Source organism: Erithacus rubecula (genome assembly GCF_903797595.1).
Source record: "Erithacus rubecula genome assembly, contig: SUPER_Z_unloc_2, whole genome shotgun sequence".
Taxonomy (NCBI): Eukaryota; Metazoa; Chordata; class Aves; order Passeriformes; family Muscicapidae; genus Erithacus; species Erithacus rubecula.
This window is the reverse complement of record NW_027635860.1, coordinates 5,415,310-5,427,450: the sequence shown is the minus strand read 5'-3', so window position 1 is coordinate 5,427,450 and position 12,141 is coordinate 5,415,310. Positions and strand designations below refer to the sequence as shown.

General features: G+C 39.3%; 1 protein-coding gene across 1 annotated transcript; it reads right to left on the bottom strand.

Moving 5' to 3' along the window:
- Nucleotides 1-7,395: 7,395 nt before the first annotated feature.
- On the bottom strand, nucleotides 7,396-11,865 carry LOC306814759 (cryptic protein-like; the record flags this gene model as incomplete). Its single annotated transcript, XM_079331138.1, is given in 9 exon segments — nucleotides 7,396-7,692; nucleotides 7,694-7,791; nucleotides 9,528-9,637; nucleotides 9,733-9,847; nucleotides 10,741-10,917; nucleotides 11,033-11,082; nucleotides 11,248-11,295; nucleotides 11,297-11,370; nucleotides 11,713-11,865. Coding segments are annotated over 9 exon segments (852 nt in total). The 3' UTR covers nucleotides 7,396-7,665.
- Between the last annotated feature and the right edge of the window lie 276 nt (nucleotides 11,866-12,141).

Below are 12,141 nucleotides of genomic sequence, written 5' to 3'. Positions count from 1 at the left end.
ATAATTTGTCTTTCTGACACACTTAACCCAGCAAGCGGGTTCCTTAGTCTCTTTGATAGAACAGTAAGATTAAAAGCAATTATTTCACTTTCTCTAAGACTTTGCACAGTGATACAAGAATCACTACTCATCCCTGCAGTAGGTCAGATCAAGCTTATTCACTTGCTGCAAGTTTGATTTGACATGAGTAGAATGGTGATATGACAACCACTTGAAAAATTATATATTATTTCCTATAAGTTTTACAAATGCTGTCTGTGAAAACATTTATATAATTGTATGCTCCTTTTACCAACCCAAGATTTTTTTTTCTTAATTGCCTAGGAAAAGTTATCTCTCATGGATTCTGTATCAAGAACAGTCTTTGCTAAATGCTGACAATATGTTCAGCCTTAGCTCATACAGAGAGGTACATGATTAGTAGCCAAAGCAGCAGATAATAACAGCTTTATCTTTTGAAAATTACATTTTAGAAATTCACACCTTGCATTCAACTTGCTTTGGTTTGCTTTGGGAATGTTAGTTTTTATCTGTACCGTGAGGCTCAGGAATTCAGTCATTAGTGCTATATTCAGTCTCAGACCTGTGTCTGACTTCCAAGTTTAAGAGTCAGTGTTATTAACTTCTAATGATGCCATCTCCTGGTGACTGGTGCCTATGCCGATGTTGTTATTGAGGAGAAATACAGAGGAGATGGAAAATAAGCAGTAAAACCAGCAGGACTGATGAAAACATGACTGAAGTGGGAATGTGTGCACGCTAAGGATTTTGCCTTGTAATATGGAGCCGGGCTGCAGTGGCAGATGCTTTGTTAGCTGTCAGAAAATAATCCATCAATGTGTGAGCTGCTGAGGACAGGTTCATCCTTCCTGTGCACTTGTAAGTGCACGGCACAGGAAAATGTCAGCCTCAGTCAGGGCTTGTAGGCACACTACAGACTACACACTGCAAATAATATAGCTGTGTTTTAACACAATGATGTTGACTGTAATTAATGTACATGGCTTTTAAAGTTATTATTTATAATGAATCAGTCCACAGCTAGCTAATAATGCCTCATCTTCTTCTCTTGTTTTCTTCAGGATCTCTCTTCATTCACTTGTGGAGCCCCCATTGATTGTGACACCAAAGTTTGCTCCAGTACTGCCCTCATTTGCTGGACACATACACACACCAACATGCCTGCCACAGTGCCAGTTCATTGGCTTGATAGACTTTTCACAAGCAGGTTTTCTGCAAGCACTAAATTAATCTAAATTCTTAGCACTCGTGTTAACACTGGCATGTTTGTCTCCTGTAGAAAGCTACTGTCTGCCTTGAGGTACACTTCTGTGAAAAAAACAGTGAAAACAGCTCTGTCAGTTCAATAAACTTATGGGCTTGAGTATCTTCCCATGTGATCCTCTGGGGGAACAAGTTACTCGTAATTCTTGCTTTCATAATTAACTGAATTTGCTGTATTTTTCATTGTATTGTCTATTTTTATATCTTAAATCATGTCTGTCCATTTTCCCCTGAAACTTCTACAAATTTCAGTATCACTTACGAAGAGAAGATGACAAAATGCTATGTAATATTCCATTAGTGGTGTCTCTACTGCCAAGTAAATGATCTTTTTCTCTTGTTCCCATGTGATTTTGTACTGCTTAGATACTATAATGGAAATCCAGGAACAGATTTTCTGCACATTGGCATTTAGTTTTTACATTGTCTCTGCATGTTGATGTCTCCTCTTGAAACGAAGACTGACACTATTTCTAACTAAGCTGTTAACATTAAAGCAGTGATTACATAACCAGTTTTGGCTTGTCTGACTGTGGGCTCCACCTCACTTCTGCTGTGTGTCCCTGCTACATCCCTCTAAGCAAAGATGGTCTATCTGGGAATTAGGCCAATAGAATGAGAAAATGATATTTTGGATGGGTGAGTGGAGCTGTCTGGCTGTGGATGATATCAGTACAAAGAAGACAAGAAAAACATGCCTCTGTGGTCTTCTTGTCTACTCTGACTATTTAAGAAAGCTGCAACATTGGGTATATATGCTTGGCCCCTGGAACTCATATTTCCTGCTCAGTTTCACCTGCATGGGTGATTCCCTGTTCTATTTATTGGACTGGAGCTTGGCCTCCATATATTCTAGCAATGTTGAAGTTGTTTTTGGTTAGCATAGCTAACGATAAGCATATTATCTGTGTTCAGATGAAAAAAGAGCACACTTAGGAATGTACTTATCACCTCTGTGAAGAACAGTGGAAAGCAGACACAGAGCAGGGACCCCTGCATTTCTTGTTTCCACTAAAGACTGATGTTAAAAGTGGAAAGAAATTTCTGCCTCTGTTATCAAAATGCATCATAAATGTTATTGGCATGATTTAGCAAACCAACACCAGCCTAACAGAGAGGAAACAGAACTCAATTCATTTTAACATCACATGGCCTCTATAACATACCTCCAAAGCCAATTAAGATATACAGGTATTTTGTTTTCCAGGAGAGATTTCCTTCTTATGCAAGAAGTAGCTTCAGTGCTGGTGCTGTATTAAACAAATTTGAGGTGAGGAAGAAATGCTGTGGCTGATAGAAAAGGATTGACATGTAAGCATAGGACCTGACAGGCCTGCTAATGTTTTGTCCTTCTTTTAAAGGATTTTGGCCCAAGAAACCCCCTTTAAAAGAGTTCATGTACAGAGTCAAGTGGGAATGTTCTTTGACACCCATTTTTATTTTTGATCCTGACTCTGCCTGTTCTGCATAAAGATGCTCTTGCAAATATTATCTTTTCAGCATTGTACCACTTCTTTATCTTTAATTAAATTTTTACCTGATACTCCTTTTGATACTTTTTCAAAGGACATAATCTTGGTGATTCAAAACTGTGAAGAACAATTTTCCCCACAAAATTTTCTAGGATTTGACAAGAGCTTTTATGTCAGCCCAGGAGACAGAACTATCTGGTTTTTGTGTGCATATATATGAGATTTATTCTTGTTTATAATCCGTTGTGATGATTTATAAGTAGGATGGATCACATGAATCTTTCTGTTTATTGGGAAGATCCAAACAAGTTATTGTGCAGTACAGGCAAAAAGATACATTGCTGGCAAGAGATGCAGGATGTTATGTGCCATGCTTACAAAGGAATTAAATGTTCAGCACTGTTGCTGTCCAGTGACAGAAAATTCTGGGCAGATGGGTTGAAAATGACTGTCATAGTCCTGCCAGACCCAGTCCTTTGATTTGGACTTCACAGGTTGTATGACTATTTCTGCTCACAGAAAGCCAGTGAAAGGTGACAAGCTATGCCCCAGACAAAGTGTGAAGCTCAGAGAAGTGTCTCAGCTGTCAGAGAGAGAGAGATCTGAGTCCTTGGGACCAGCTGCTGGAAGCTCAGCTGGACAGTGTGCTTCCTTTAACTGCAATGCCAGTGCCTTTCTGGCTGTTTGCTTTTGACCACTGCTTCTGTCCTCCTAGTGCATTTCCAACATTTCATCCGAGTGTAATCAAAACAAATAGTATCTGAACTGAAGCCTCACAATTTATAATCCATACAAATTGTAGTTTTGTAAAGATATGGTTGGGATGCAGCAGATGAAGACAGGTACTAATGAAGGCTATTTTTGTGCCAGCACGTACCTGAAGACAAATGCTAGACCCAACAAGCATAAGGCATCTGGTTCTATTCCAGTGACATATGGCAGCTTCATGACCTTATCAAGAAGTCACCCTCACAGCAGCAGAAGCCAAGGGCAAGGTCAATCAGCCAAATGTGGAGGGAATTACAGGTTTTAATATCTTCTCTAACCAAGAAGGTACTTTGCAATCGCAAGGAATACTCACAAAGCTGGGTAGTTTTTCAGAGGGCAAGCATACAGCTGCTGTGCTGTCATTGTGCCTCCCATGCTTTTACATGACAGTGCATGACAGTAAAAGGTGAGGCAGATGCTGAATTACAGGTGATGACAGCAGGGCAGCTAGATAGGCCTCCATGAGATATATATCTATAACTTTGGACAATGCTACTAAATATATGGTTTAACTTTTAGATTCTCCTATGTGGATACAGGAGTTGAATTTTATGGTCCTTGTGGGCATCTTCCAACTCATGGTATTCTATGATTTTGTGATTCTAATTAACAGGGCTGCTCAACAAGTGAGCCAGCCTGCTGTATTATATTATCCTTCCAATTTATGGAAGACAAAATATAAAGCTGCTGCATATTTGCTCAGGTGTATGAAATTTGTGAATGTAATGATCCAGATGCATAGCCTGACACTGTGAGAGTCAGTGAAAGATGAATAACAAAATACAACTTTAGCAATCTCAAATATGCCTGTTAAAAACAGAAAGGACCCCCAAATAACCCTGGATAAACAAGTGTGGGAAAATACTTCTTATTCTGTTTTGGCTGGCTTCTTCTCTAGTTGAGAGAAGGCTATTGGCACCTATAGGTACCATTAACACTTCTCAGGGGCAGCAGAACTCCCTATCTCCTTGATGGGAATAAAGTAATCTCAAGAGATAACCATCAGATACTCAGAGAGACACATAAGTGATACTTCCTCAGTATCTGGTACCTGAAAGTTAGCTTACACAACAGGTTTGTGTGTGCACCTTGGTGGTGCATAAGTGGCCTTATGCAAAACGAATCTCTTCCTTGAAATGGGCAGTGTGTTAAGGGCAGATGACAGCAGCCCCCTGCAGATCTGTGCCTAGCAGCAGAGCTCCAGACTGCAGAGAGGACAGCCTCTCTGCCACATTTTTCCCCAATCTGGGCTCTTATCAGCTGTGGCATGCTCCAGGAGTGATGGAGGCTGGAGCAATTGCAAGGGTGAAGCCACTGAGGCCAGCTGCAGGCGGCACCATTTGGTTTAGTTCTAGAGTCAACTGCGAGGAGGAAAAGATCTAGGGCGCTGGGGCCCTGTGGATCATCTGATAAATACTTCTCTTTGAGGGTCTTCCCCCTGCCCAAATGTGGCTGCATATAGAGAAGGCACATGCATGAACTTGCAGCGACAGCTGTCTACTTTACTGGGATGTGCCGTGTTCGACAGAGCGGTCTGTGAGTTAGCACGAGGCTGAAGAGTAAGCATTGCTGTTTGCTATAAACAAACCTTAGCAAAGTGCCTGTAATTGCACTGTTAGAAGGTTGGCCAGGCCTAGATGGTAACAGGGGAGGAAAATAATGCTTTCTTTTATCTGTTCTTGCAAACAGCTGGAGACAGATAAAAGCGGAGACAGTTCTAACCTAAGCAAAGATTGTGACTCTGTGCTTTCCTTTGTTCTTCAGTGCTTTGTTTTCCTCCCTCTAAGTTACATTTTTATTTGCAAATGAGACGATGCATGGGACACTTCTGTATGCGGTTTTTCTCCCTCTTCTTGTTTCTTTAACTTAAGGAGATAAGTTTTTCTTCTGATTTGACTTCTGCGGCTGTCTCTGCTTCAGAAGTATGAGAAACACAGGCTGAACTTCCTTCTGCCTACTGCTCACCCACTTCCAGAGATCTGACACAAAGACATCATCCACAACTATCTGGCACTGAGGGAGTAATTTTGTCATAGTATGGTTGATATAAAAACATCCTGGAGCAGAATGCTCTGATATTCCAGAAACAGATTGCAATGGAATAAGATACAGAGAAAAGGTACTATTATCTTAAAATCAAAAAAACAAATACCCTCTGGTTTTTCATCCAGAGAAAATTTTCAAATTCTGGCATTCAGGAGGCAGTAATAAATTGCACTGACATAATTAAAATTACTTATGCATCTAAGTTTCCCATGCAATGCTTTGAGACTGTAGAAACAGAACTGTGTATCTAATCTGATGCCCTGTACTAATGTTTTGGTATGGCAGGAAAATATTTCTTTGCTAGACATTTCAGTTGCTTTAATTCTGCAAGTCAAGACCAACCCTATAATGAATAGCCTCATCAGGGTGTCTCTTGCAGGCACATAGGCTGATCTACATAGGGATTTCTTCCTATGTTCAGTTTTTGTGATTAAATCTGCTGTGGGTGTTATTGAAACAGAAGTAGGTATTCTGTCGAAAAACCTGTATTAAAACATGTTTTTCTTCTGTTAATTGCAATCTTTAATGGCTCAGTATATTTTCCACAGGGATAAAAAAATAAATATTACTTGAGATGCATTTTTACTGTACTATGTATTTTGCTTTAAAAAGTAAAGACTATTTGAGTCACATTTCAAGCTGTATTGCCTACAGACTTCTCAGGTATGTTTTATGGAAAGCCAAGATGATTTCACAATGGCATTCCTGAAATGTCAGCCTCTGTTAAATAAAGGCACAACTACTTTCCTCCAACTGTTCTCTTTGATATTTAAGTATCTTAAGATGGTCTGTGGAAGCAGAAGCTGATGGGCACAGACCATCTGTGTGAAATAATGGGAAAAGGACCAGTTCTGGTCTAGTGTGAGAAGCCTTGTTTCCAGCACAAGTCTAGTGTTTGGAAAGGAGTAGTATGAATACTTGCAGTATTTAACATAAGTACGTTTTTACACAATGACTGCTATAAAAGTTTGATGCTGAGTAGTCATAGATTTAAAGGCAGGCATTATATTGGTATTGCATCCTTGTCTGCTTAAGACCTGAATTATCTTGAATTTCAGCATCAAATAAATAAAATATTTTAAGAACTAAATATATTGAACTTTCAAAAGATATTATGAATTTTGTTAATTTCTAATGCCCTTCTCATAAATAAAATTATAAATCTGATTGTTTCTATGAGGTACCACCACTTCATAAGCATGAAGATACATTTTAGGTTTATCTTCACAATTTTTTTTCAAAAAACAAACCTGTTTCTGCTTTATGAACTTGCATTAAAATGCACTTACATGTTCAAACATTTGGTATTTTGCAGCCTAGATATACTAATTTTTAAGTTATATATTAATCAAGACAACTTTGCTATAGAAAAAGTTAAACAAAGTCACACTCTGCTGTCATTTTAAGCATGAAGCAATTGTATTTCTAGGATACGAAGTAAACCTCCAAAAGACAAATAACCATCACTTATGTGTTCTCAATATAATATGATTCCTGCCATACAAATGATGCACATATACAATTTTGCTGTAATGAATAACAGTAAAAACTGAAGACCATGTAACTTTTACAATTTTCTATATTAGGGCTTGAAAGTTATCTGCTCTTAAACCCCTCCTTATGTTGAGTCATGTTTGGTCACTCTGCTCTATGTTTTTTTTACAAGATAGAATAAAATGACAAATGCTAGATAAGAATTTGCAAACTTAAATAAAGTTAAAGTTTTTAGAATTGAAATCAGTTTTATTTGTTAAAAGAGTTGCACCGTGTACAAAAGAAATTACCATAATTTACAATTCTTCAGGCATAGAATACTGGGGGGCTTTGCTTCCACTGGAAGAGAAGTATTTTGGAAATAAAGAATCGTTAGAATCAGACATTGATAGCAGTATTAATATAATAATATAATAATAAATACTTCACATTCATATAATCTGAATTTATAATAATCCAGGTATTTCAGCATTAACTAATACGTCTTAATTTGCCTCCAACATGCAGGTAGCAGAATCTTCTGTGGCTCATAGAGAAGCAATGTATGATTCATGGTATGGTGAGGGTTATATCAACCCTGAGTATTTCCCCTTGTCCGGATTCACAACTGCAGGCTAGAAGAACTCCAGGAGGATGATGAGCAGGCAAGTGACTGAAAACATTGTTTGCTGTAATCTTAAGCCATTAGAGTACAGTATGATAATTTCCTCTGTTTCCGATTTCAGATCTTAAAAGAAATAAAATCAAGGAAATAAAATGGTTAATGAGTAAATATGTAAATTTGAAAACATAAGGATTTTCAACAGGAAAGTTCTCTGACATCTCACAGGTACTTAAGTTAAAGGTATCAGCTGTTAAAAGCAATCAAAGGGACAATTCTCAGAGGAGAGATGCAAATAGATGTCCCATCAATGATCGTTTGAGGAGCAACTGATAGCACTTATCAGCTCCTGCAGGCATTAATCTCAGAATAATCAAAAGTAAATACCAAGCAAAAGCTAGAGGAAGGACTTCACAAGAGGTAAGCACTCCAGTCTGAATGCCCGCTTTTAACCCTTCCTTTAACAAGGGACTTGGCTTTTAGCAAAAGCAGAGAAGCCATACTCTCATGTATGTGAAAGCCACGGAGTCCCTGTTCAGGGGATTCTCCACTGAGACCTTCACTGTCTTTATTAAGCTGAGCTCAAGCATGGTAAGCAGTAGACTGCTCTCACAGAGCATGGGGAGGCCCATTATGTCTTTTGTGCCTGTAATGAGGAACAAGGAAAGTGACTCAAACGTGAACACGTTTAGCTTTAGTTTGTTTTTTAGTTTGGGGTGGTTTTTGGTTTTTTTTTTTTTTTTTGTCTCGGACTACTAAGGTAGGAATGTCACCTTTCTAATGTTTTCATTTACATCTGAGTTGGGGCTACAACTCAGAAGTCACAGCTTCAAGGCACTGCTACTCAGGTAGGAATCTGGCAGGAAACAAGAGACTGCTTGGGGTGCAAATGAATCTTGAAACCCTTTAGGACTGTTGTTTCCTTACCCTGCTAAGTAGTGATGTTGGCACAAGTGAAGAAAAGCACAAGATGGGATTGAGATATTATAGCTGGAAATTGCAAGAATATTTTGCACTGATTTTGCCACTGAAGAGAAAACATTATTAATTCCTGATCAGTGCTCTCAAGAGTATGAGAGCAGTCTGGATTGGTTAGTTCTTCATGGAAAATAATATTCGTACAGCAATTCTTTAAATGCCAGTTAATACACCATTTCCAAAAATATTCAACTATTTATTCAGGGAATTTCATAGGCTGATATAGAAGCCTTGACTTAAAATTATAATAGTGCTTTTGAGGAGACTAGGTGGCCTTACTATACACTGATCAGGATATTGACTATATATTTTTTTTTGTGTGGAGTATGTTCAGTCTTAAAACTCATACAACAATATTCTGAAGATTGAGATACAGATCTTAAAAAAAGATTCAGATTATGTTTGTGTCATTTATGTACGATGATTGATGATTCTGTGTGTTAAGTAGACACAACTTTTCTTCTAATGTAATACCAGTTTCTACTTCTACCACAACAGTATACACTACTGTTTTTTCCTCTTTATCTGAGAAACATGTTTGTGTGCTTGGATTTAGTTTCATTGTGGAAATTGTTCCGGTTAAATGGGAAGTAACAGATGTATAGATTTTGCAGAACAGAGAAGTATTTAACCTCTGTAATATTCAACTTCAATGGTGGGAAGTTTCCTATTGTACGGAATTATGAACATCTGAAAGTGTTTTATGTGATGCATACAGTCAAAAGCAGTGATTTTTACTGTCTCACTAATGCATTCTCTGAACCAAAGCAACCCACTGTAAAAGCCCAGCTAGTGCCCATACAGCATCCTCTGAGGACCCCACCACTGCAGAAGGCAATTCTGTCACCCGTGGATAAAAAATTTGTTTTCATGTTATTTCTTACCACAGTTTCTGCGCATTACTTCAGAGAGACAGTGCAGTGTACCATAGCCACACCGACAAAGCCAGCAGCCCTTCAGCACCCAGAGGCCATGGGGAATGCTGCCACAGCTGCTGCCAACAAGGGAGAGAATTAGGTACACCCTGACCCCACCACAGAAAATAGCCACCCAGAGCATCCCACTCTGATTCTGGTCTGGCTTTTTTACCCTAGCCGCTCATCGTGTTCACAGTATCTGCCGCTGAAGTGCTTTAGGCAGGCACAGAAGGTCCCCAGGATGCAAGTCCCTCCGTTCTGGCAGCAGCGTCTGTTCAGTTTCTTACCTGCATGACAATATTACACAAGTTAACAAGCATCTCAGGGGCTGTGAACCTCACCTTTTCCTCACTTGCTCTCTCAGGTCTCTGCAGTTCCCAAAGTCTCTTAAGGATATCTAGTTTTATTGTCTTTAGAGACAATAAAATTATATGCCTGTTAGGAGTGTTTGTTCAGCTAAACCCAGTTTGTTTAGTTAAGGATTAGAAACAAGCTACTAGGGATTACAGGATGTTGAAGAAGCAACGCCTGGCAAATTCTGTGGCAGCATGTGTTCGAGTGAAATATTTCACTTTGACAGATGCACGTTTCAATCACACTAAGATACCGGGCATTTTTACTGGGAAGTGATGCTTGAATAAAGAGGTTTTGTTGCTAGGACGTTACTTGGTTTTGAGATGGGGTGAATGCTCCCTCTTAAGCCTTTCTCAGAGTCCTGGGATTGAGCACCAATCTAAAACTTTATAAATACGGGAGGAAACAGAATATGGGTTTTTTTTGGTTTTTTTCCCCCTGTTAGTACTGTTGCTTTCAGGCAGCTCAAACCTTTTTTGTAAAACTGACATTTTTATGGTCATGAAATACCGTGAATTTAAAAATATGAATAGAATGTGATAACATTTCACAGATATTCTTGTAAACACAAAGGGCCAAACACTTCTTCATTCTTAGTACGCTTTCCTGTTTTTCCTTAACGCGTTTTGCAACTGAGAGATCTTAAGTTCTACCTTAAATTTTTATCACCATTTACTAAGTAAATACACTAAGGGTATAATTTAAATGGGTGACCACAGAAAACCAATAGGCTGAAATCTTTCAGGACAATAGTTAAAACATAACTATACTATATTTTTAGAAGTAATTTTATGGCATTGTTTAAAAAAAAAAAATGTTAACCTACTTTCTGTAATTCCTGTGAAAGGTACGAATGACCTGGAACTCTGTTGCTGTTTACTTTCATAACTCTGATTCATGTCACTGAGCACACTTATAAAGGTCCCTTCGTTCTTGGGCTGCTGCTTTTGTGCCGTGGCATTGAGACTTTCCACATCTTCTTTACGTTCTTCTCTTACAGGACCTTGACAAGATGTGCAAATACTTAAGGGAGGAGTAGTTTGTAATGAAGAAATGCACACTGTAAATGAAGAAGAAAAAACACGGCGGATCGGGGAGAAACATTGAGTTTCCCTTACCTTTTTCTAAATGAACAGCCTGCCAGACCAGAGTCACAGTGAACAGAACTCTGGAAAAAAAATTTGAAAAAGAGAGAAAGAGAAAAAAAATCAAACCAGAAATAAATTTGTGCTAATAAGACACAAACACTAAAACGAATGGTGAGTATGTGAACTTTTAAAAGGAATAGACACCCCTGGCTAGAGAAGGTCCCCGGCATCTCGGGCAAACTTACCTAACGTGATTCCCTCCGTACATTTTCCAGCAGCCTGGAACGGCCGGGCGGAAGAGCCTGAGCAGAAGGAAGATGAGCAGAGCCCTCGCAGTCCGGGCTGCTGCATGCGGCAGAGCTCACAGGCTGGGAAGAGAAAGCGGGACTGCCGGGACTCTCCTGCTGTCCGGCTCACAGCTAGGTTTAGTCCTCAGCAAGGCTGAGCCCTCCCGGGCGCCAGGAGCATCCCAGGGACTCCCTGGCCAGCCCCCGATTTACATGCACTGCTGGAGGGTGGAGCAAGGTGAGGAGGGGGAGAATTCAGGGCCCACCAGCTCGACAAAAAGCCCAAGGCAGGAAGATCTCAAGACAGAAGGCTTTGTATCACCATACGTAGGAAAAACAAACAAATGTCCGCAGAACAGCAATAAGTATATCATAAACTGTAGGTATATATAATGAAAGTTTAAAAACCTCAGCTCTACCTACATGCTCACAGGCCACTGCCAGGGTTTTCCACCAAGGATCTGCTTTATGAGATTGTACTTTGCAGCAGAGATCCTTAAAACCTGCTTTAGAGATTTCTACTAAAAACACTGGAAAAAGCAGTATAAGGTCCTTGAGGGAGTATTGTTGTCTCATCGGTGGTGTTAATAACATCTTGAAACATTTTCTGAAAATTTTTACTGTTAGAAAAATTAGGCCTGTTGGTGGGTCTTCCTAGTCTGAGTTTATACAGTATCAGCAGATACCTAGATATTATTTACTGTGTGTACTGAAATGGGCTAGGACCACTCACATGGCTTTGCTTTGTCTCAATATCATGAGCAAAAAGACCTGCAGCTGGGCAGTGCTAAAAAAGCAGCTCTGGGCAGGCTTTTCTCATCACATTCCCACATTTTGTACCACTGAATGCAT